Source organism: Corvus hawaiiensis, chromosome 10 (genome assembly GCF_020740725.1).
Source record: "Corvus hawaiiensis isolate bCorHaw1 chromosome 10, bCorHaw1.pri.cur, whole genome shotgun sequence".
Taxonomy (NCBI): domain Eukaryota; kingdom Metazoa; phylum Chordata; class Aves; order Passeriformes; family Corvidae; genus Corvus; species Corvus hawaiiensis.
The window spans coordinates 27,340,746-27,365,110 of NC_063222.1; the positions used below are offsets into that span (position 1 = coordinate 27,340,746).

The 24,365-nt window shown below is 49.7% G+C and overlaps 1 protein-coding gene across 6 annotated transcripts in view; it reads left to right on the forward strand.

Annotated features, from left to right (window-relative positions):
• VEPH1 (ventricular zone expressed PH domain containing 1) overlaps positions 1 to 24,365 on the forward strand; it is a 61,953-nt gene that overhangs the window by 32,451 nt on the left and 5,137 nt on the right. For all 6 annotated transcript variants that reach the window (XM_048314317.1, XM_048314316.1, XM_048314322.1 and 3 more), the window contains 6 exons: positions 262 to 482; positions 5,214 to 5,423; positions 6,405 to 6,799; positions 15,482 to 15,621; positions 17,447 to 17,581; positions 21,469 to 21,586. In XM_048314317.1, coding sequence (XP_048170274.1) covers positions 262 to 482; positions 5,214 to 5,423; positions 6,405 to 6,799; positions 15,482 to 15,621; positions 17,447 to 17,581; positions 21,469 to 21,586 — 1,219 coding nt within the window. The remainder of the gene's footprint in view (positions 1 to 261; positions 483 to 5,213; positions 5,424 to 6,404; positions 6,800 to 15,481; positions 15,622 to 17,446; positions 17,582 to 21,468; positions 21,587 to 24,365) is intronic.

A 24,365-nucleotide genomic window follows, 5' to 3' on the forward strand; every position in this document is an offset into this window, starting at 1 on the left:
CCTTAAAGAGCCTTCAGGGATCTGGCTCGAGGCCTGAGGAGGAGACAAGATGTCCTGAGTTAGGCTGGGTTAGGTAACACCAAGAGGAACAAAAGTCACTTCAGTGTAACCACAAATAGACGAGGCAGCTGCCTCTTTGTCATCCTGGGGCAGCCACTCTTCCCCAGGGACAGTGACTCAGTCCCAGCACACAAACCCCTCACAGCAGCAAACAATGAATTCCTGTGTTCAGCGCTGTTCTTATCTCCTCACGCTGCCCAGGAGCGAGCCAGGACGTCCCTGCTGTATCTGGTGAACCAGCTGGCCAACATGGAGCACTCCTTTCACCACATCCTTCTGCTGGAGATCAAGAGCCTCACCGACACCTTCTCGAGCATTCTGGGCTCCCAGAGCAGGGACATTTATCGCATGAGCAACAGCTTCTCTGCCATCGCCAAGCTGCTCGTGCGGCAGCTCGACACCGACGGCGCGGCAGGAGCCAGGTACTGTGGGTCTGACAGAGCCTCAGCCCTCTCCAGGGCCCTGTGAGGCAGCGAAATTCCTGTTAAATATATTCCCATTGCCATGAAGAAAGCCATGACCCAGATAAGTAGACCTAAGCAAGCTAAAAAGCCTCAGTTAAAAATAAATCAGTGAAGTCAGGCCTCACAATTATCATCGAGTTTGTTCCAGAAAATGCCCACTGAGGGTGGTGAGAACAATGGCTGGCGGAGCTCCCTGGTGAAAATTTGCCTAAGAAAAGTCTGAAAAAGATTTCTGAAGCATCCAGAGCGAGATGTTCTGCTCACTCAGCTGCTTCTGACTGTGCATACTGAAGTTAAAGCGTAGTGGTGTTCGTCACGGTGAGGATAGAAGTGTTATTTAAATACATGGTGGCAGCCACTTCTAATTAGTGAGAGACTTCTAATTAGAGTTGTGTGTACTGCAATAGGTCAGGGGGGCACAGAGGAATAGTGATTCTTTGAAAAAATGGAACACAGATGTCAGAAAACTCCTAAAGGTGAAGGACAGTGCTAGAGCCAGCCTGGGAGCGGTGGAGCCAAAACATTGAGGTCAGTGGAGAGACAATTAATTGGTGTCCTGGAGAGAGGTAAAACTGAAAAAGGAGAGGAGCCCAGATAGAGCCCCTCATCTGACTACAAGGCTGTGAGAAATGTCCAAGCTTCACCTGGCGGCAGAACCTCAGCAGAAACCAGCCCTTGGCATTCACAACCCATTGTGGTCCCTCCATTTATGGCTGAAAAGTTACTTTATTTGTTAAAATACTGTGATGTTCCTATTCCTTATTGTATTCTGTGCTTAACGTTTATCTCTAGAGCTGCTAAAAATACCCAGTTAAAAACAAGAAAAGGTTTTCATCAAAATCTTGCTGCTTCCCCGTTTCTCTAAAATTCCTTTGTTAAGGACTGACTGAAGAGCAGAAGCTTCATTGTCTGTGTGAGTGTGGTCACAGATTATTTTCTCTCTCTGCTCCTTGATTTTATTTATTTCTTTATTTCTTTTAAATTTCATTCCCTTCCTAGCCCTGTGTGCCTTTGTTATCTCAACATGGCTGTCAGAGATCACAGCAAAATACTGATTTTTCAGTTTTCAGCTATTTGGTGTTACATTTCAGGCCTGTGTCAAGCAGAGTATCAGCTAAATCAGACAAGGCTGAACCAGAGTTCTCTGCTGATTTAAGCTGAGTTGATTCTGACTCGTGCTTGGGAAGTGAGACCAGTCCAGATGTGAACATGGAAGTGCCCTCCCAGCTCTGGAGCTGCTGCAGTCACTGAGCTGCAGTGGTTTCTAAAGAGCACCAACCCAGAGTTTTGTGCTGTGAAAGGAAAACAGGATTTTAATCTGTGTGCCTGGATTATAACCATTCCTTCCAAAACTCGTGTGTTTACACAAGGAGAAGCTGATTTCTTCAGAGCCATGGCTGGCCCGGCTCTGTTTGACACAGGGAATTTTACATGCAGGGACTGGGGAGCATAATTAAAACCAGGCTATGCTCTGCTGCTCCTTACTGTCCCAAAATTGCAAGTTACTCTGTCCCAGAGGGGCTTTTAAAGAACATATATGGGGTTTTAATGGACTTGTCCAGCCTAGAGGTACAGTGTAGTCAATTAAAGGGAAAGAAAGCTTCAAAGTCCTCGTTCTGGGCAAGAACTGAGCACAACAGGCTGCACCAGTGCTGCTCCTCAGTGCTGTGGCTGCTTGGAATTGTCTTTTACACTGAGGAAGGAGGGATTTAGGTTAAGTACAAGGAAGTTCTTCACTCAGAGGGTGGGGAGGCCCTGGCACAGAGAGGCTGTGGCTGCCCCTGGATCCGTGGCAGTGTCCAAGGCCAGGCTGGATGGGCTTGGAGCACCCTGGGGTAGTGGAAGGTGTCCCTGCCCATGGCAGGGGGTTGGAATGGGATGGGCTTTAAGGTCCCTCCAACTCAAACCAGTCTGGGATTCTGCTGACAATTCCATTATTTTTTCCTCACCGCTTGCCCTCTTCAAACTTTCTTGTCCATCCTGTTTGAGGAGTTGATTTTCTCTCCCTTAACAAATCACAAGCACCCGATCCATCATTGGGGCGTCCATATGCACGGAGGTGAAGCCCAGGCCACAATCCCAGGTGTACTTTCATCAACCTCCCCTTGGGATGTTCTTTTTCCCACTGTGAGCACCCCGCTGGTGATGTGCTGATGGTGCTGCTGCTCTGGAGAAATGTCCTTTACACTGAGACATTGAGGTGCACTTGTCCAGAGGATTTAAAAGGATGAAGCCATCACAGCCCAGCACTATCTTTGTTGTTATGGTTGCTCCATGAGCTCGTGCATCCTTCTCCTCTTGCAGCCAGCTTTGGTGTAAACTGATCCTGCTCCACAGCCTCAGCAATGGCCCAGTGCCTCTTGCCAAGACTGCAGACAGTGGTTGGTCTGAGTGGAGCTGGAAGGGGGGCCCAGCAGGAAGGGCTGCCAGGCATCCCAGTGGGGTGGGATGGAGCCCTCACTGAGGGTTTTGTGTGGGGTTTGTGCTTTTGGCTTCCCAAGAAACTGATGTGAGCACAAGGCTGGTGCACAGGAGAGCTCGTGGTGCCCAAGGATGGGCATTTGGAGTTCCTCTGCTTCCCACTTGGAAATCCTGGCACCAGCAGGGCAAAAATGAGATGGTGGCTTGAGGGGCCCACCCTTCACACCCTAGGAGTGACTTTTTTCTGCTCTACATATGGAAAATAGGATTAATCTGCATTTCTTTTCTAAGCATAATGATTTTATGGTTCTTTAGGAGAAGTATTCCCTTGTATTCCCTTCACAAAGCCACGGGAGCTCAACAGGAGAATGCTGGACAAAGAGGTGCTGTTTGAAACACAATTTTTAATTCCAAACATTCACCAAGGCTCCCTGGTTGGGGTCTGTCACTGCCACAGCCCATCAGTCCATCAATCCCCTCTCTGTGTCCCAAGGCTTTGCCCGTATTTACACAGGTAACAGAAGTTTTCCTTAGAGCTGAGCTCCCACAAAGGGAGCAGTGTTGGGAGCTGTGGTGGAGGGACTGCTTTCCAATAAATTAAATCTCGTCCTACATCCCCAGAAAGATTTGTTAGGAAAGGTCACATCAAGGCTCTTTATTACAGAATATTTTTCAAGTGCTCCTCAGTGTTAATATATTATGAGATCTTGCTTAAATTAAAAACAAAGCAAGAGAAAACTTGCCAGCTCCCCTGAGAAAAATCCTGAACTGCCTTTATCAAAACAAGTGGAATAGTGCATTTTGTGATGCCGTGTTTCTGGTTGTTTTTTAAAAACCTGGCTTTTTACAACTGGTAATCTGCAGTTTGGGGAGTTTTTAATGGGCTTCCCCACTGCGAGCGTGACTTGTGAGACTCTGCTGCTTTGGAAGGGCTGTGTTAAACCCCTCACTTGTGGTTTTATGTATCCATGTTTTACAGATTTAGCTATTCAGATGTTTGTTCATCAGGGGAAAAAAAAGAAAGTCAAACAAAGAAATGGTCAGAAGCAAAACAAATTTGTTTTAGAGCTGTGGGCAGAGTTTAAAAAGTAAATACTGTCCAATCCCCCTTGATTCTCCAAGAGATTCCTGGTTGCTTTGTGCTGCCTCCGTGATTTTTTGTGCCAGTTACTCCCGAGTTGCAGGAGTGAGATGGGAGCCTGCACATCATCCCAGCAGGAGAGGGAGAGGGGAAGGAGCAATGATGCACCTCCTGGGAAATCCAGTCCTGCTGCTGCTGCAGCATCTTCAAGGCAGGGTAAAGATACTCAAAATTCAGGTTTTGGGCAAATGAACACATATTGAGAGGAGCTGAGTCTCTCTGCAGGCTCTGAGAGATGAAGGAACCCAGAAAAAGCCATTTTCAAATCTGTTTGAGGGAATCCAGCACATTCTTACCAGCAGTGTCTTTTCCCAGCAGATTTCTTTTTGTCCTGTAAGATCAACAGCTTCCCTTCAATTTATGTGAAAGTTACCTTTGGATTTTGCATTTAAAAGTTATGTATTGTGGCTGCCCATCCCTGGCAGTGTCCCAGGCCAGGCTGGACATTGGAGCTTGGAGCAGCCTGGGATAGGGGAAGGTGTCCCTGCCCGTGGCAGGGGTGGCACTGGAGGGGCTTTAAGGTCTTTTCCAACCAAACCATTCCAAGGTTCCACCATTCTGTGATTTTAAGACTAACATAACAAATCCAAAAGAAAACTGCTTGTCCTGCAGTCCTACAGGTTCATTTTAACTCTTCATTTTCTCTTTGCTGAACTGGAGTCACATTGCTCAGAACTTTTCCCGAGTTTTAAAAGATTTTTTTCTTTCTCAGAGTGCAATAATTCAGTAAGAACTGCATGTACTTTGGTCAAAGCTTTAAAACCACAGAATTCTATAAAGTCTGCAAATAGCTTGACTTTTGCCTTGTGAGAATAATGCAATAAGTCAGTGTTTAGCAATTTTGAGAGAGTGGTTTGAGTTCAGATGAAAAAATTTTGCCTATCACGGAAAGAGTTGTGATTTGCTTGTGCTTGGCAGTTTCTAATCCAGGGCTGTCAGAGGTGTTCAGTGTTTCTGATCCATCAGAGACATTGATCTAGAACATGTTCCTGGAAATAATCTCAGGGAATCTCTGTTTAAACATAATTATTTTACCAGATCCAAAGGACAAGTCCCAGGCAGAAACACAGCATCAGCACCATGAACAAAATGTGCCAGGGTTAAACCTCTGCCTTCTGCTTCCTCAGGATGGAAAACGACCCTGAGGCAGAATGTCCTGTACCACTGGATGATTTAAAATCTGTGATGAATGACAATGAAGAAGATGAAAAGCTCCAAGTTAAAATCCAGGCTTTTGAAGAGAAAATAAATGTGGACAACAGCACCCCTGGCTCGGTGAGGAGATACAGTCTGGGCCAGGTCTCTAAAGAAGAAAGGAAGGATATGAGGTTTAACAGGTATGGCTCTGGAAAATGTGTGAGGGGCTCAGGGAGATCAATTTTGTCATAAAGCTTTATCCAAACATGGAGGGTTTGGTCTGCTCATGCAATACCCACAGGCAGCATCAGCCTAATTTTAACCAGTTTTTGCATCCATTAACTTAAAGGCCACATAAAATCTTTCTGAATCCCACAATGGTTTGGGTTGGAAGAGGCCTCAAAGCCCATCCAGTGCCACTCCCTGCCATGGGCAGGGACACCTCCCACTGTCCCAGGCTGCTCCCAGCCCCAATGTCCAGCCTGGCCTTGGGCACTGCCAGGGATCCAGGGGCAGCCCCAGCTGCTCTGGGGAACCCATTTAATCTCTCTGTGCCCTAAGGCAGCACAAGGGGCAGGAAAATAACTGCATTGAGATATCACGGAAAGGAAGGTACCACGAGCTTTTTTGGGGTTTTATCACTAACAGTATTTATCAATGACAGCAATGTGACCCACAGGGTCCTCAGGCTGTCCCTGCCCCACAGTTCCACACAGAGCTCTGCTCTTCCTGCTCCAGGATTTGCCCTTCCAGGCACTTCTGCCCTCTGTGCTCCCACAGAGGCTCCCCTCCATCCCCAGCACGCGGATCCAGGGCAGGAGGAGCTGGAGGCTGGGGCCTGCTTCAGTGCAGTGCTGGTTGGCATTTTTATGATGTGATTGATAAAGCAGCCACGCCACTCCTGGGGTTATAAGATCCTTGCAGAGGGGCTGCCTCGCTCCCCCCGTGGCAGATGTTGGGATATGTGGATATCATTTGGATATTATTTCATTTCACTTGCTTATTAAAGCTGTGGCTTGAGCTTGGCTTTTGAAATGCAGATTTCCCAGAAGGTTCTTGCCCCTGGCTCGGTGAGCCCCACACTCAGCTCTCTGAGGCAGCTGCACAGAGCACATTTTGGGGGGATTTTTGTGCCCTGCATCTATTCCAAACCCTTTCTCCCTTCCTTCCTCCCCCTGCAGGTCCAAGAGCCTGGCCCTGCACGCGCTCCGGATGAAGGGGGCGAGCTCGGAGGGGGGGCCGGACGAGGAGAACGGAGAGATCCCTGCTGGCATCTCCTTCTCTGAGATCTACCTCAGCCAGGACCATGACAAAGGGCCTTTCGGGGTCCCCCCCGAAGCAGCACACGTGGGGAACTCCCTGGTTCCACACCAAAGTGCTGATTACGTGCCAGCAGCTGATCTGCCAGAACCGACCCCGGGAAAGGCCGTGGAAGGAAGGGCAGAGGCAGCCACGGGCCCTGTGGAATACCAGGACAAGCTGTACCTGCACTTGAAGGAAAACCTGGGGAAAGTGAAAGCATATGTGATGGAGATGGGGAGGAGAATCCCCATCCCTGAGCAGTGTGTGATTGAAGGTAAGCGGGATGAGCCTTTCCAAGGGCTTCAGCAGCCCACCCAGACTGCCCTTGATGCCTTTTCCTCGTCTTAAAATCAAGAGTCAAACACGGTTAGAAGGAGGAAAGGGATTTTACCTTGGTATTTATTGTAAGGAACCTTAGATGCACATGTCCAGGTCATATGCACCAAGATGCAGCCCACCGAGTGTGTGTGTGTCTCCCCCTAACATCGGGTATAACATTATAGGTGTTACTAATTAGCAGATCTATCAAAGATTCCCCAATGAGAGGCTCAAGTGAGCCCCCCTCCCCAAGGAGCCTTCCCCTGGATGGTTCTATCTTGGTTTACAGAATGTGTTCTGGAGAGGACCTTGGGCTCTGGGGCACACTGATCCCTAGCCACGAAGCTTCTAAAATGTTGAGTCTCTCAGCTTGACAAACAAGTCCAAGAATGTAGGCAAAAAGCACTGAGAATACAGAAGTTGTAAAAAAGGTATAACAGGGGTATAAAAGAAAAGGCAAAAAATCTTCATGGCATCACCCTCAGGGCTTGGGCAAAGGGGAGCAAAGGCCCCCAGCACATCCCCCACAGGCAGGGAGGAACATCAGCTTTAGAAAACAACGTCTTTCCCAAATGGAATCTTATGAAACCTTCCAGGATTCATTTCCTTCAGGGTCACTCTGCATCCCTCACCTCTCCCAGACTGCTGTGAAGGCTCATGTGAAGATTTCCTTTTGGGTGCCATAGAGAATGAACCCTGAGGGGTGGCAGAGCCTCTGGGCAGGGCAGGGCAGGGGGACATTCCCAGCTCCAGGCTGGAGTTATGGAGCTGGACATCAGGGATCGATGTGTGCTGGACAGTCCACGTGCCGTGGGCCCTGTGCTGATCCCTGAGGCTCCTGCTGGTTGGTTTGGGGCAGATCTGGGTCTCCTTCCTCATTATCATGTTATTAAATTAGCTGCATTGTGACAGTGCAGGTCAGGACCCTCACATTCGTACCACAAAACTCCCTGAGGGCACAGCAGGGTCAGATCCCTGGTGGGATGGGTTGGATCCCATCTCACCAATCCCTGGGGTGCTTTAATGTTTTCTGCTTTCATCCCAGGTGGGTCTGTGATCTGCTTCTCTTTGAAGTGAATACTTTGGGCTGGGTTGGGCTGGGTTGGGTTGGGTTGGGTTGGGAGTCTCCTGCTTATTCCCTTTGAGGTGAATTTGGGTGCATCCAACCCCTCACTGGCAGCCATGAGCTGTTCACAGCCCAAACCTTCCCTGGGCCATGTTGATCCCAAATAGCAGCTGCCTCAATATATTTAATTTAACTTAATTTAATTTAATTTATTAAATTTTCAGTCACTTCAAACATCACCTTCTAACGTCACTTTAGCTCCAACAGGTATCAACTGAAGTTGATAAAAGATTTATTTCTTTCCTTTCTCAGTGGTCAAGAAGTAGAAAAGCAGTTTCCACTCAAAAAAAGGGATATAATTCCTTCTCTATATATATTTTAAAGGCTTATGCTTCTGAAGAATCTCCTAAATACCTTAAATTCCAAGTTTAGTAGTTGAAATAGTTATTTGGTAGAATTAAGGATAAAACTTGTGTTCCATAAAATTCCAGTGAAAACATGAGAGTGAACAATGTGGCTTTTGAAGTGCTGAGTGCTCTGACCCCGCGTTAATGAAATCCCATATATTGAATATTTTTAAATGTATTGCTCAGTTTCCTTTCTGCAATACCTATTATGATACATCCCAGGCATATGACTACTTCTAAATTCATTCAAACTATTGTAATTTCCTGAAAACCCTCAACTAGCATTCCTAGGGAAATTCCTTGAGCAGGGACACATGTGCAGAGCAGAGATTTATGGGACTCGTTCAAAATCTGTTGAAGAAATGCAGCCCAGCTCATTCCACAGGGGACAGCTCTGTTAATATTTCAGATATTGCAGAAACCTCTCCAAAAACCTGCAGTTATTGCACTTCAGAGAGCTCCAAACTCTAACAGGGCCCACTCAAAGGCGTGTTTTACATTTCACCAACGTGCTCAGAAGAAAAAACAAAATTAGAAAATATTAATGAACATAGTTGGCTGGTTCTGTGTTGGCTGTGTGGGAGTCTGAACTGGAAATGTAATATGTAAGACGTGGAAGATATGAAAAGATAGGAGCTTCAGAGCAACCCCTCACGACACAGAGTATTTGAAGGAAATAGTGGCAGAATGTGTTGCAAGAACACAGCCCCGTGCTGAGCAAACCAGGGCACTCCACATTTCCCAACATTTCCTTTCCCTGCTCAGGCCTTTCCCGGGATTTCAGGTGGCAGCTCCAGGGGTCAGCAGGGTGTTAATGGCAGTTAGAAGAATTTCCATGGGATGATGGGCCTAATTCTGCTCTCTTAGCCAGAATTCCACCCCCTGCTTGCATTTCTGCTGGTGGTGGTGTCTGGCCTGGGGCAGCCTGTCTGGGAATGGGGTGAATCCCTCATTGCTTCACCACAGACTGGAGGCTCCTCCAAAAGGTGATGTGCTGGTGAAGACAGAGCCTTGGGAATATCCCAATTCTCCTGTAGGACCCCTCAGATCTGGCACTGATGACACGGGGGAAGGTGTTCCTGCCCAGGAGCTGGAGGGTCTGTAAGGTACCTTCCACTCCAAACCATTCTGGGATTGTCTGCATGAATTAGAGCCTCAACTTGAAGGGTAAAGGAGAGTGGCTGCAGGAGTGTGAGGGAAATCAGAAACCTCCACGTGGAGATAAATGGGCTCTGCAGCCTGGAAAAGAGATTTGCAGTATCAGGAATGACTGGGAGGATTAACTGAGTGTCTGCCCCAATCCAGGTGCTGGAGAACATGCAATGAAGTTGTAAGAGGCGAGTTCAAAATACACGAAATAGGCACCTCTGCTCTGTTAAATTGTCTGTGATTTGCAAATTGGTTTTCTTGCTCTTGAGTCAGATGTTTGCTGTGTAGGTCTTACTCCTCGCAGAGTATTTTTGCTTTACAGGGTGTGATTTGCAGGCTCCTTGTTGACTTATAAGCTCATTCAATTTATATTCCACGTCCAAATGGATGCAGTATTAACTGGAGTGTCAGATTTTACAGCTGGGGAGGGCTGCAGGTTAGGAAGTGTCAGGGTGGATCCATGAACTGTCTGTGACAGTTTGAAGATGCCTCATACAGACCTTGAAAAATTGCCCTGTCAGCTCTGTTGTTTAATATTTACTATTTTTGGCTGGGTGTGCCTTGGGCAGGGGAGAGCTGTGAATTGGGTGATGATCCTACAGCAGGAGCAGTGCTAGGACTGGGCTGTTGGCCAGAAGGTTTTATCCTAAAGAAAAGGGCTGAGCCGGGGGCGTTTCACAGAGCAGACAAGCTGCAACACCAGACTCGTGTGCATGAGGGAGTTTTTTTGGAATAACTCTGCAGTCAGAGAGGGGATTTGAGCTGGGGCAGAAAAGAGGAACCCAAGCCCACAAAAATCCATTTACTGGTTCAGTTCCTTGTTAGTGTGAAGCCCTGTGCCCTGACCCACATCTGTGGCATACCTAAAGCAATTTGAGGCATTTTTTTACATCATGTTCATCACTTGAAGCCTCTTAATCTTGGGGATCTTTTCCTTAAAAAAAGGCAAAAACCAAACCACCGTATTTGCCAGGCTCTTCAGCTTTCATGGACCTCAGCAGAGTTTTCCTCAGCCCATATTTTTCCAGGTGGGTTGGGATCCTGTATCATCCTGGTGCCTCCAGGATCTTGCTGATGGCAGCAGCCCAGGCCCTTCCAACCCAAACCATTCCCAGGTTCTGGGATGATTCTGTGGTAATTGGTGTTACGATGTCCCAGTGCTGGTTTTGGGACAGCCACAACATCCAGCTGGGATTGAATCCACTCAGTTTCTCCTGGCACCACCCCTGATTCCTGCATGGAGCTCTGGAGCCACTGCAGCCCCACCTGCTGCAGCCTTGCTGCTCCCACCTTGTGCCCCCTGCATGCTGGAGGATTTCTGACTCGCTCTCCTTGTATCCCAGAGCTGCCAGAATGGAGGATCAGAGTCATGGCCATGTGTATCCTGCCTTTGGGAGTGGTTATAACAAGGGCAGCTCCTTGTTTTCCACTCTAATTCTGCTTGATTTTTAGGTGATTTGGATAAAAAAACCCGTCATTAATGCTCAGAGCTCAGAGCTTTGAATGTTGAGTGAGCTGCTGGGAAGAAAGCATTTGATAATATCTGTGTGCCAAGGATGCTGAAGGATTTGCCACCTCCAGGCTCCTTTTGGAAGGACAGAGCCCTGGCAGACCGTGGAATCATTCCCCCCTCGCTCACTGACGCCACATCCAATGACAGCCAGCGAAAAATATCAGAACCACTTTGCAGCAGTCACTCCTGGCTCCTCGGTGCCATGCAGGAGGAGATCCATCCAGCACACATTCCGTGGGATTGCTGGCAGAGGGCTGCAGGACGAGGAGCAGCAGGGGGAGCAGGTTGCAGCGTGCTGGCCCTCCATGTGGTTGTTATTATGTTTTATGTGGTACTGAGGGGTAATGGGGACCAGATGCCGGCGTGGATGGAAAAGCTCATTGCTCCCCTGCAGTGCTCACCCCTGCTCCGGCCTGATAAATTCCAGCATTCCATCGGCCAGACCCTGATTGGGAACAGATGGGCCCCGGGTCCTTCAGCGGGATCACAGAGCTGGGGAGGCTCAGGGGAGCGTTTCCGGGGAGCAGCGCTGCTCTGCTGGGACACAGCAAACGTGAGCTGGCATTTCTTCTGCAGGACTGGCATTCCAAACGCATCCCAGAGGTGAGGGAGGCAGTGGCAACGGGAGTGCCACCACTCAGGATGGCCATCGTGCTCGTGATCGACGTTGTCAGACCGTGGAGGAATCCCAGTGCCACAGGGAGGGTGTTGGGAACGTGACCAGCTCTTCCGTGGCTGCCCTCGCACAGCTGTAACACATCCTGGGAGCTTCACCCTGCCCTGGGAGCACCCCTGGAACAGGCTGCTCTCCAGGTGGGCTTTACCTGGCAGCTGGGACACTCCTGATGGGTGGTGGCATCAACAAGAGGACTTGGACTTGGATGGGGCTTGGAGCAACCTGGTCTAGAGGAAGGAAGCGGGGTAGAACAGGATGAGCTTTAGGGACCTTCCAACCCAGTCAGTGATTCTGTGATGATTTTATGACTTCTGAGCCTCTGGACTTGCCCCTTGGATGTTCAGTCTGTGCTGAGTGCCTCCTTGTTGGTGTCCACCCCCCGTTACAGCCCTGTCTTCTCTGTTAGTGTTGGTGTAACTCACTGGAGGTGAAACCTTTGGACTGAGTTATGCCCTGCACACAAAGTCAGTAGTGTTAAAAACAATATAAAGCAGCATTTCTTGAAGCTGCCTGCTTTAAAAATTGCCCTCTCCTCCCATAAATGTGTTTTGTTTGCATACTTTTTGTAGCTCAAACTGAAGGGGTCAGGCAAAGGAAACTGAGGAAGCTGAAAAAGCTTAAACCCAAAATTTAAAAAGTTGCATCCATTTCCTATTGGTTCCATGTTTATGTGTGGGTTTGATTCTATTTAGGAAATTTATGAGCATACTTTTACTCCTATTAACAGATTTCATTTAATAGTAAAGGATTACCGATGTAAATCAAATAATGCATGAATTGTTCCCAGAGCCAGTGACTCTGTACCCTCCTGGTTTAGCCCAGCATGTTGAGCTGGAATAAGTAACAATTAACAGCTCTACTGACATTCTTCTGGTTATATTTTGTTCCTTCTCCCCAGGCACAGCCACTTGGTTGTGAACTTTAAAATTGCAGCATATATTCCCTTGTTTCCTGCAGGAGAAACAAGTTGTTGTTTATCCTTTGCTGGAAGGCAGGGCCTTGCCAAGGGATGGGCTGAGAAATGTTCCTTCACTGGAGGAACGTTTCCTTGGGGTCTCAGTCGGTCCTCTGGGGCTTTTGGTGACTGTGTGGGGTGGGTCTGTGGTGCTGTTCACATGTTCTCATGCTTTAAAATCCTTTCCTTGTGGTACTTGGCCTCTCCTGCCAAGCCAAGCCAGGCTGAGGAAGGAGGAGTACTCGACAGACAATGAAAGGACAGGGGAAAAGGGTCTTAAACTGCCAGAGGACAGGGTTAGGTGGGATATTGGGAAGGAATTGTTCCCTGGGAGGGTGGGCAGGCCCTGGCACAGGGTGCCCAGAGCAGCTGTGGCTGCCCCTGGATCCCTGGCAGTGCCCAAGGCCAGGCTGGACATTGGGGCTGGGAGCAGCCTGGGATGGTGGAAGGTGTCCCTGCCATGGCAGGGGTGAAAGGAGGTGATCTTTAAGGTCCCTTCCAAGCCAAGCCACTCCATGATTCCATGATTCGCTGACATTGGAATAACTGATATTCCCTGTTATGAATGGAGCCTGGTAATTCATTGCAAGCCGCTGAAAAATGCACGTAGCAAACGCGGGCTTCTTATCAGCCAGTGCCAAATTCAGCACATCAAACACAGCACAAAGGCCCTGAGTAATGGCTCAGCTCATTCCAGAGGCTGGGAGATTGTCTGGGAAGGAGCTTTCTGCAGTGGGTAGTGACAAAAGAATGCTGCAGTTTTCCAGGACCGTTCTGCTCAGCCAGCAAGGACTCTGGTCTAGAGCTGTGTTGATTTTGGCACGTGCCTTCAGCCTCCGTGTGCTCCTCAGTGGCACCCACAAAACCTTGCTCAGCACTTCCTCAGGAGTTCCTGTCTCTCCATAGATCCTTTGTCATTTTTCAGCCTGCAGCATTCAGGAATGTCCTTCACAGCCCATCAAACATGATCCTACCTGGGTGCCTTTTCTCAGCTGCTCCCCAGGGGCTGGAGTTCTGCCCCTTCTGCTCCCAGGTTTCTTGTCAATCCGTATGTTTGGAACTGGAAGAATACTGGCTGTGTTCCAGGGAAGAGGAAGGATGGACTGCTTGCTCCTCTTCACCAGGGTTTAGGGTCACTTTTAGCCAAGAGCCATTTCCCATCGTGAAACATCAGCTTTTCACACACATGGCCCAAGGCCAAGCCTCGATTTCTGGTTGAGTGCATCGAGTGGAGGACTTTTAGCATCTGTGAGGGGTCTGCAGTGTGGAAGAGCATCTGTCAACAGCCTCCTTGGAAACATTGTCGTGTGCTTTCGTGTGCCCCAGGACTTAGGGTGGCTCTAGTGAACCCCTTGGGCTTCCCAAACTCCTCTGTTATATTGAACATGAGCACTGGCAGGTTTGGGTAAGAACCAGTAGGATTGGGTAATTCAACTCAAGTTTTCCCCATAGCCAGTAGTCCAAGGGTGTGGATTTTATGCCATGGATCCAAGAGAAGAGGATTTTATGCCATGGATCCAAGAGCAGTGGATTTATGCCCCGTTTTTTCCTGCTGGGGTGAGCGTGTTGCCCATGGCCGTGGTGGGAGAGCGCAGTGGGGAGGTCCACACGGGCCAGGGATGTGACTCAGTCTCGTGCTGTCCTGGTGAGTCACCGTGGGGAGAAGGGGGAAGGAATAAAATGCTCCAAGAAAATCTCCTAACTGGAAAAATGAGCTGTGGCTTTTGAGAAAACGTGACTAAGTGGAGACGGTTTCTGGATCTCCTGAGGAGGAGAGGCTGAGAGCAGAGGCAGCCTGTGTGTCCAACAGCAGACCAGCTAGAAATGCTTGTTTTTAACATTTTTCATCTTATCAAGACGTGAACACATGGGAGGGAAATGTAATAAATGCAGAATTTCACCTGGAAGTGCGACATGTGAGGAAGGAGTTTACCTGAGGTACAAAAGGAGGCACTGCCAGAACAAAGTGTCAGTGGTCAGATTGTCACTGAAAATGCAGGAAACCTAAAAGTGGGCTGTTGGAATCTGCCAGAAATGCTACAGAGAGGCCAGATGGCTGTGAGGCTGGGAGCAAACCCTCCAGAAGCTGGCAAGGGGAAACCATTTTATCATCCTTTGACAAAGCTGTTTGAGTTTGCTGAGGAAATGGCTTCACATGGAGAGAGGGCAGGGCTGGATGGGATATTGGGAAGGAATTGTTCCCTGGGAGGGTGGGCAGGCCCTGGCACAGGGTGCCCAGAGCAGCTGGGGCTGCCCCTGGATCCCTGGCAGTGCCCAAGGCCAGGTTGGACATTGGGGCTTGGAGCAGCCTGGGACAGTGGGAGGTGTCCCTGCCCATGGCAGGGGTGGCACTGGGTGGGCTTTAAGGCCCCTTCCAACCCAAACCATTCCATGATCTATAATATTCAGCAAAAGCAGAATTGTGTATCTCAAGGCTTCATTTCCAGTTAAAACCATCACCTCAGCAGGGATCCCACAGGTGTCAGCCCCTCGTGGCTGGGGCCTGACAGGGCAGGGGTTTTCCAACAAACCCTTTAAATAAGGTTGAGGGACGCACAGTTTTGATGGATCTGATGGTTTGATATCCCAAACACACGAGAAAGCACAAAGACAGTGAGCAGCCTGGCTGGACTGTGCTGCCCCTCGTGCATTTGGCAGTAAAGGGTTACTGGGGAAGATCTGAAGCACTGAACACTGAATTTCTCTCCTCCTTTAAGGGTGCAGACACATCAGTGCCCTGCTGACCTGCAGGAGTGTCCCAGACCCCCAGAGTGGGAATGGTTGCCCCCGTGGCTCTGGCACCCCGCTCCTGGGCACTGAGTTTTCTCTCTGGTTTGCAGCTGATTTGAACATTCCATGTGCTTCCTTGCAGACACTGTTCAGAGTTGCATGGCAAAGCTGTTCTTCAGCTGTCCCCTGAAGGGCCACTACTGCCTGTACAGCAAATCCAGCTTCACCCTGGTGAGCCAGCAGCCTCTGCTCTGGATCCACATCATGTTCCTGTTCCAGCAGGTGAGGGGGACACAAACCAGGGCCACCTCTGGGCTGTGCATGTGGCTCTTGGAAAAGAATGTTTCATGGTTAAACTCATTAAATACACCTCTAATTCGCAGTGGTTTGTGACCCTTGCAGCCCCTCAGGAAGTCGCTCGATGGGGCTGAAGTTATTTTGTGCTTTATAAGTTTTTATATTTCTGGTAAATGCCCCAAATTCAAACTGGCTCAGGAGATTACAAAGTCTGGGGATAAAAAAGTGGGACCAAACCATGTTGTCCTCATTCAGGCAAAACTTCCAGCAAGTGCCAGGTGCCTTGGAAGCAGCCAGGAGCTGGCAGTGGATTTTAGGGGAACAGCACCAACCCCGAGGCTGCAGGAGGAGGGTGGAGGGGCAGAACCCACTGGGGTTTTTCCTGCAGAAGTTTGGACTGAGCAGGATTTGTAAATCTGCTCAGAGCTGTTCTGCCAGCCCTAAAGTGATTTTCCCATGTTTAATACTGTTCCCAAGTACAGCCCAGTATTTGGACATGTGTGGCATTTCCTAACAGGTTACAAATAGTCTGAAACTAAGAGAGAACCCCACTTTCACACTTCAGGATGAAACAGGTGGGTTTGAATTAAAACACCATGTTCAGTTTCTTAACACACATGGGCCTTTCACTGCAGTTTATCCCATCCTAAGGCAGCCTTGGAAACACCCAGGATTTATCCAGAATGCAACGCAGGGAGGGATGCTGTGGATGTAAGAGCCTGAATCACTCTGCCCTGTGTGTGTTCCTAGAAATAAATACTTTTCAAGAACACTGGTCAGGTAATTAAAAAAATATTAATGGAGAGTCCTACTATATTTCAAAACCCTTGGATGGAAACTGGGAAATGATTAGTGCAGGACAGCAGGATTAGGCTTGATGGGTTTGCTCAGAAAGAGGAGACAAAAAGTCCATCCAGGAATCCCACGTTCAAAAGACATTGCCCATATTGTGAAATCAAATAGCTGTAGTATGGAAAATCAGATTTGTTTGCGCACTCTTAGCTTGGCTCCTGCATGCAAATGCATTCTTTAATTGAAAGATCACGTAGGAAATACAGGGGAGGAAGAAGTGTTCTCTCAGCCACAGTGTTCCTGTACCACTGAGCAGTTGATGCAACAAAGAACTTGGTGCTGTTGAAATACCAGGATCATTCACGGAGGTGGAAGGTTGGATGCTCATTGTCCTTTGGCTCAGGGAGCTCTGGGGGTGACAGCACCCACCCCAACAAGGAGTCATCTTGTCCTGCGAGTGTCCAGGTGCTGAAACCTCCTGTACTCTGTGGTGAGAGTGTCCTGGGGAGTTTTCCCTCCTGTGTTTCATCCCACTCTCTGTCCAGCACAGTCACAAACTCTGCTCTTGCTGCACAAGGGCCGAGAGCTGAAGGAGCTCCCAACAAACTCACACAAACCCACAGGGGGGTGAAGCATCTCCTCCCTCTGGCTGGGAATGCCAGGTTTTCCCAGGGGGATGCACCTCACCCAGGCTGGTTCACAGGGGCCAGTGCTGCTCTCGTGGTGATAAATTAACATTTCACTACAACCCCAGGTTGTGTATGGTCATCGGAGGGCAATCCTCAGTGAGCCACAGACCTCAGAGACATGGGATGTGCAATAAACTTCAAAATCCCCAAGGGAAATGAGATACTGTGTGCTGTATCCAGTTGTGAGCCTATTGATCCATCGGAGCTCCTCACGGAGAGCTGGACTAACCCCTGGCTGTTCTCATGGCTGTCCCCCTGGAAGAACAAGATGCTCTCTGGTAATGGCCAAGTGAAAAAATGCCTGAAATAATTTTCAACATTTCCTTCAGAGCCTGTTTGCAGAACCTTTGTCCGTACAAAGCGACTCAGTGCAAGTCCTCAAGGCCCTGTGGGAGAAGACACAGCTCAAGGGGACACACAGCTTTGAGACTGCCATGATCCAGTCCACGTTCCCACACCAAAAGGTAAGGGCTCCTTTTCCTCACAAATGAAAATAGGAGAAGGACTCTGCCCTGCATTTTGAAACCTTTGCAATGAAAAACCAGGGATGCTGCACGTGGGTTTTTTCCTGCTCACAGTCTCAAGCTCTAGACTCAGCTTAGCTGCTGCTGTGGGGTGTTGGGCAGCCCTTGGAAGTTCACCTAGTGAGACACAGCCCTGGGTTTTATGGAACTGTCTGTCTGCACATGTGCCATTAGTTACCCCCATGAGCTGAAGGGATTACAGCCCAAAGCTCTTTACTGTCCCCAGGATTTCAGTGAATGCTGTTTCCAGGCTATTAATCAGCTTCCTTGGAAAAGGCCGCTGTTGGATTGGGAAACAAACATCTATTTATTCCTGAGCCTCTCCATCCAGCTCAGTTGGATGAAAAGGGTTGTCAGACATGATTTTAAAACACTCTTACTCGGAATATTGTGGACATGAAGATGTCTGGTGGAATAAGATTAAATTACCAAGTTTATGGCTGATTTAAAACCAGAGTTTTGTTAGGAACAGCTTCTGAACTCCCAGGATAATGTGGTGATGAAGTGGGAACCCTTCCTGGGGCTCACAGGAGTGGGGGACCCCCACATCTGAGAGCAGCTTTGGGGCCAGTTTTACTGACACACAGAGGAGCTGTGCTGAGGATTTGAGCTGCTGTTGAAATCCAGGCCTGGCTCATCCAGGGGCATTAGAGCAGCTTTGCTGCTCAGCACGGGCTCAACTTGAGCCGCTGCCAAGCTCCACTCATCCAAAGTCAGAGCTGGTGCAGCGTGAAGAGTTTGGGGGGAATAAGGAGCTTAGGGCAGAGGATTCCTCCACAGACAGATGGGATGAGGGGCACCAGGCACACACAGCCTGCAGGACAGCCCAGCACCCTCAAACAGGATTCGTCTGCAGGGGGTGCATAAGCCTGGAAGTGCTCAGATCCGGGAGTCTGCCTGTTCTGGGAACTTTCATCGCTCCATGACAGTATCCCAGAGTTCCCAAAACAGCAGAGCTGGAAGGGAGATCCTGATCTCTGCTGGGTTGGGGAATCCAGCAGTGATTGGAGCCGGGGAGCTGCGGCTGCCCAGCAGCCCTGGGACAGCTGGAGCACACCCGACCTGCTCAGGGTCCAGTCCTGGCCGTTTGCTGCGGGATTTTCTTTCTGTTTTGGTTTTGTTCATGAATACAGAACCAGAGTTTGTTCTGGTTTTGTTTACTACTAAGAACACAAGTTTGTTTCTAGTGCAATTTCCATTCAGTTTTCTGGGAATGAAGCTTTTGCATTTCAAAAAAATCTGCCTGGGACATTTCCTGCTTGACCTGATCCTTGTTTTCCTCAGCTTCTGCCATAATGGGAATTTGTCGTCTCAGAAGTTCTTCCCATTGCTAACAGGACTTCAAATATTGTGAATTACTGGACAAAATTATTGTATTTGTTAATGTTATTCCAGGAAGCAAAACTCTGAGGGTGTGGTTGCTTCATTAAGCACAGCACTTTTCATTTTAAATGGTTTGAAACATGTTGATGCAAATGCAGCATCAGCATTGTCTGCTGTATTTGATACTAAGTTTTATGCATTTTCTAGCAGAGTCTGAAATGCTTTATCAGGGTGGGATGGGATATTGGGCAGGAATTGTTCCCTGGGAGGGTGGGCAGGCCCTGGCACAGGGTGCCCAGAGCAGCTGGGGCTGCCCCTGGATCCCTGGCAGTGCCCAAGGCCAGGCTGGACATTGGGGCTTGGAGCAGCCTGGGACAGTGGGAGGTGATAAACTTTTTTCCAATACGGATTCTAAAGCATTTTTCAAACCTGGAGACTAATGTTTGACATCAGTGCTCTACTCCAGACTGAATTCTGAGCAGTATCCTCAGACATGCAGCACTGTGGTGATCCCTGAGCCAGCCAGGAGCTGCAGCAAGGACCTGGCTCCCACAGAGCACGCCGTGTTTCACTGGGCAGCCCCTTCATGCCACAGAAAACATTTATTCAACACGGCTCGAGACGTGCCAGGAGCAAAGCACTTCCAGATGTGCATCCTCCCAGGTTTCCGCCGGGTTCTCCACGGCTCCTTATCAAAGTCCCGTCTGTGCCCGGGCTGGGCTGGGCTGTGCTGGCTCCCCTGTGGCAGTGCTGAGATGGTGACTGCTTTATGAGCCCCCCATGATGCCCTCAGAGCTCCTTTGTTGCTCAGCCTTGCAAGAGCAGAATGAACACTTTGGAGCCGTGGGCTGCTCTGTTCTCCCCTTTCTCCGTGGCTGCCTCGGTTCACGTGGCAGAAGGAAGGGCCACGCTGGCACAATGGACTCGAGGTTTTCAAGGTGATGGAGCAAGGGGGTGAGATAAATCTCTTCTCTCCAATTAGGCTTTCCCCCAGGCTTCCCCTCCTGAAATAAGTGGCCCCTTGCAGGTTATTTCAAGCGTGCTCGAGTGCAGAGTGGAACAGGCAGATTTCTGCACTGATATTTCAGTGGCATTTGCTCTCTTTCAGGCTGGAGTTGGCTCCTTGCAACCATCAGCAGATTTTTTCACGGGATGGGGAAGCTCCCAGGCTTTGTGTGCAGCCTCATCCCTGTGTCCTGTAATGTCCTGCCCAGGCCAGGGACTACAGTGCCATTGTTTTGCCCATCTTGTGTCCCCCAGGGTGCCACAGCAGGAGCTGGGGGCAGGACAAGCCACTGACCGTGCTGTGCTGCCTCTCCTTGAGTACAGCTGCTCTGGAAAGGCTGGAATCCTGCATCCCTCCACAGCCTTGTGCAGTGTGATGGACTAAGAGCCCTGGCAGGGGACGGTGTCTCCCCCCTGACTGCGTAAATCCGTGTTTTCCTTGGACTGCAGGGCGGTGTTCGGCTCTGTGAGACCCCACACCAGTACACGGGAGGGGTTCTGAGGGCTGGCAGTGTCCCTCCCCAAGTGAGGGACTTGGCTGCTGTTACTGAACACCGAGGTTTGTTTAGGTGTGGGATCACAGTCTGGTGTTACATCAAATCACGGGCTTTAAAACACACTGAATTTTGCAGTGGCGTGAATTACCTCACAGTGAGAATCCTCTGCCTTTCCCAAACTCAGGGGTGTTCCTTTGAGCAAACCAGGTGTTTGTCTGTGGGTACACAGTGCCACTGCCCTGGCTCATCACTCTGCTCTGGTGGGGATCCCGTGGGGCAGCAGGGTGTCAGCAGAGACCCTTCTGGGGCACTGAAACATCCCTGGGGGAGGGCTGGGGTAATGGAACCGTGGAGTCATTTGGTTGGAGAAGCCCTCCCAGACCATCGAGTCCAACCATTCCCCAGCACTGCCAAGGCCACCACTGACCATGTCCCCAAGTGCCACATCCACACATCCCTCCTGTGACTCCACCACTGCCCTGGGCAGGCCTTGCTATGAATAAATTTTCCCGATATCCAACCTGAACCTCCCTTGGCAGAACTTGGAGCCATTTCCCCTTGTCCTATCATTTATTGCTTGGAAGAAGAGCCCGACCCCCCCGGCTGCCCTCTCCTGTCAGGGACTTGTGCAGAGCCACACGGTCCCCCCTGAGCCTCCTTTGCTCCAGGCTGAGCCCCTTCCCAGCTCCCTCAGTCTCTCCTCATCACACTCGTGCTCCAAGGTGGTTCAGCTGCTGGAAAACAGGCCTGGCTGCTGACAGCGGCGTGGGAGAGGAGAAACAAATCCCAGACCATCCCTTGCCTCCCTAATCCATTATTTATGGCTCAGCTGCTGCTGCTGGTGGAGAGACAGACCCATCCTGCCCAGCACATTGCCCTGGCAGTTGTCCCTCTGCAGGAGATGTGGGAAGGAGCCTCTGTATCCCTCTGGATTTGGGGCTCCGAGCAGGTGGCTGAGCAGTGCTTCACCTCACGAGTTTGGTTTCTCTCCTCCTGTCCCAGGACCTGGAGAATGTTCAGATGCACCTGGAGGAAGCGAGGTTCTTTGACTTATTCGGGTACAGCGAGGAGGCAGGAGCCTGGCAGTGCTTCATGTGCAACAACCCCGAGAAGGCAACAGGTACAGGGCTCCTGCCTCTGTCACAGGTGGGCTGGAATGGATGGGGTGAAGCTCACAGGTCATGCTGGGTGTCTGGTTATGGTGGGGAAAGGAGAAACCAAACTTTCCAGTGTCTATTTTAATTAGAATTCTCCATTAAACTCATCTTCAGTGAGAGTCAGGCCCAAACTTGACTTGGTGTGTGCTTAGAGGGACACAACCCCAAATCTGCACCATCCCTGACCCCTGGCGAGTGGGAGGGCTCTGCACCCACTCTGTAGTGTCCAGATAAAGGAGTTGCATCTCCTGGACCACATCCCAGGTCCTCTGGAGCCCGCCCAGGTGCCACAAGTCAGGGGATGTTGGCATAGAAACAACAGCTGGTTGCTGCCATCTTCACTCTCAGAATTATTTGCTTTAATATAATTTAATCCGCAGTGCCCATCTCCTTAGGGACATGGTGATTAAGTGTTTTTAAGGCATAATGCTTCAGCTGTATTGGAAAACAGGGTGAGTGGAAAATAGGAAAAAATAACCTTTTTCCCAGGTGAAATATCCTGGTGCCCTGCTTTTGAAGCTTTCTGGCACCCATGTGTTTCAGATCAGTGCCCTGGCAGGCAGGGGAATGTCTTGTTCTTAGATGCTTTCTGCCACTCTGCAAAAGTCTGACCAATCCTGGCCAAGAATTTTGACTATTTTGGCCAGGTTTTTGAATAATTGGCTGTTTCAGCTGTTTATTTTAACAGTTAGTGTCTCTCTGGACTGCATCTACCCCGAAGTCTTGCAGGAGTGGCCCAGCTGCTGCTGCAGGCCAGGCTGCCCATGCTCATTCCGTGAGGGTTTGAGCATCTCCTCCCTCCCCAGCTGCCATGGGACTCCAGGGCCAGAAAAGGAATCTTGCTCTGAGTTAGAGCTTCACCTCCACAGTGGTCTCAGCGTGGTTTCTCCATCACATCAGTGCTGTCGAGCTATGAGGAACACGAATCTCTTGCTTAAAATGTCAAAGCTTAATGAAATCACTTTGGTGTGAATTTCCAAAGACATTGAACCAGTCCAGCCTTGCCTCCCTATTGCTCTCCTGGCTGTGACTGTCCTGTTCATGAGCAATTGCTCTCTTTGTCTCAGTTTAAAAGGATTCTTGTAAGGCTCATTTTGAGTATCATGATTTGCTTCTGAGCTCCAAAGGCCTTTAGAAAACCAAGCAAATAAAGTCCTCGAATGGATCACATGGAAGCTGAGGAAAGGAACGTGGAAGAGGGAGCTCAGTGGAATAAAAATTTGCAGAGAATGACAACTCCACCTTTGTACTGGTGATGCAGAGCTGTGGCAGCTGGGAAGGCTCGTGGCAGAGTGGGAGACCCTGCAGGGTCTCTCTGGGTTTGTAAGATCTGACACAAGAAAGGATTTGGGGGTCTCCTTGGATTGGCAGGGAATTTAAAGGCTGTGAAACATCTTTTATTTTCATTCCGGAGTGGGAAAGACCCTTTGAAATCTGAAATACTTTTGAGAGACAAGAAAGCAATTTCTTCCTCTCAGCAATGCTGTTTAGCAACCAAATTCCTGTTGAAGAAGGAATTCAGAGGCAAATTCTTTTTCTATTATTGTCTGCTGGGTTTGGTTCATGTGGGGTTTTGTTGCATTTTTTGGATGCCGTGTTGCAATTTGCCATTTATCCTCCAGACTCGGGCAAACACTGCCTTAAAGCCCTGACCTGGCCTTGGGATGGAATTCCCAGAGCAGCTGTGGCTGCCCCTGGATCCCTGGCAGGGTCCAAGGCCAGGCTGGACATTGGGGCTTGGAGCAGCCTGGGACAGTGGGAGGTGTCCCTACCATGGCAGGGGTGGAATGAGATATTTAAGGTCCCTCTCAGCACAGACCATTCCATGATTCTGTGATGAATGATTCCTGTTTGGCTGTAGCTGGGAGGGTTTTTGGAGCTGGAAGCTGATCCTGTGTGGAAAGAACCAGTTAGGCTGAAGCAAAGTGGTTGATGCACCCACGGTGACAATTAGAGAAAGTTTGGCTCTTTCTCAGGCATTCTTCTGGTTCCAGAGCATGTCTTGTACAACCACACTTTTCCAGCAGTGCTGTTAAATCACCCTGAATTGGCTTTTCCTGCCACTGAGGAGGAGCATTCCCACAAATCCTGCTCAGCTGCCCACACACACGTAGGTGCCCTGCTCTCAGAGGGAGCAGCACCAGCTCACTCCGTCGTGTGTTCCAGTCGTGGCCATTCCAGCACAGCCACGAGGCATCTGGAATGCTGGACAATGCGAGGATTCCTCCTGTTGGGACAAGCTGGCTGTTGGGAGCCCCATTCCGACACAACCCCCTGCACTGAGAGCTGGGCTTCACCCGCTCTGGCACAAAACATTCCTCAAAACCACCGGAGAGCCGGCGAGGGAATCACAGCACATTCCCCCCCTGGAAGCTCACAGAGGCAAGGCAGGGATCCCAGGGGGCTGTACAGGGGGAATTGCAGCACATTCCCCCCCTGGAAGCTCACAGAGACAAGGCAGGGATCCCAGGGGACTGCACAGGGGGAATCACAGCACATTCCCCCCTCTGGAAGCTCACAGAGGCAAGGCAGAGATCCCGGGGGCTGCACAGGGGGAATCACAGCACATTCCCCCCCTGGAAGCTCACAGAGCAAGGCAGGGATCCCAGGGGCTGCACAGGAGCCAGGGGCAAGGAGTCAGGATTTGGGAAAACTGAGGGTGCTTCCGAATTCTTCTGGGAAACTGCAACGCCATGGAAAAGCCTACAGCACATTAACTTGGGAATACATTTATCTCCCTCC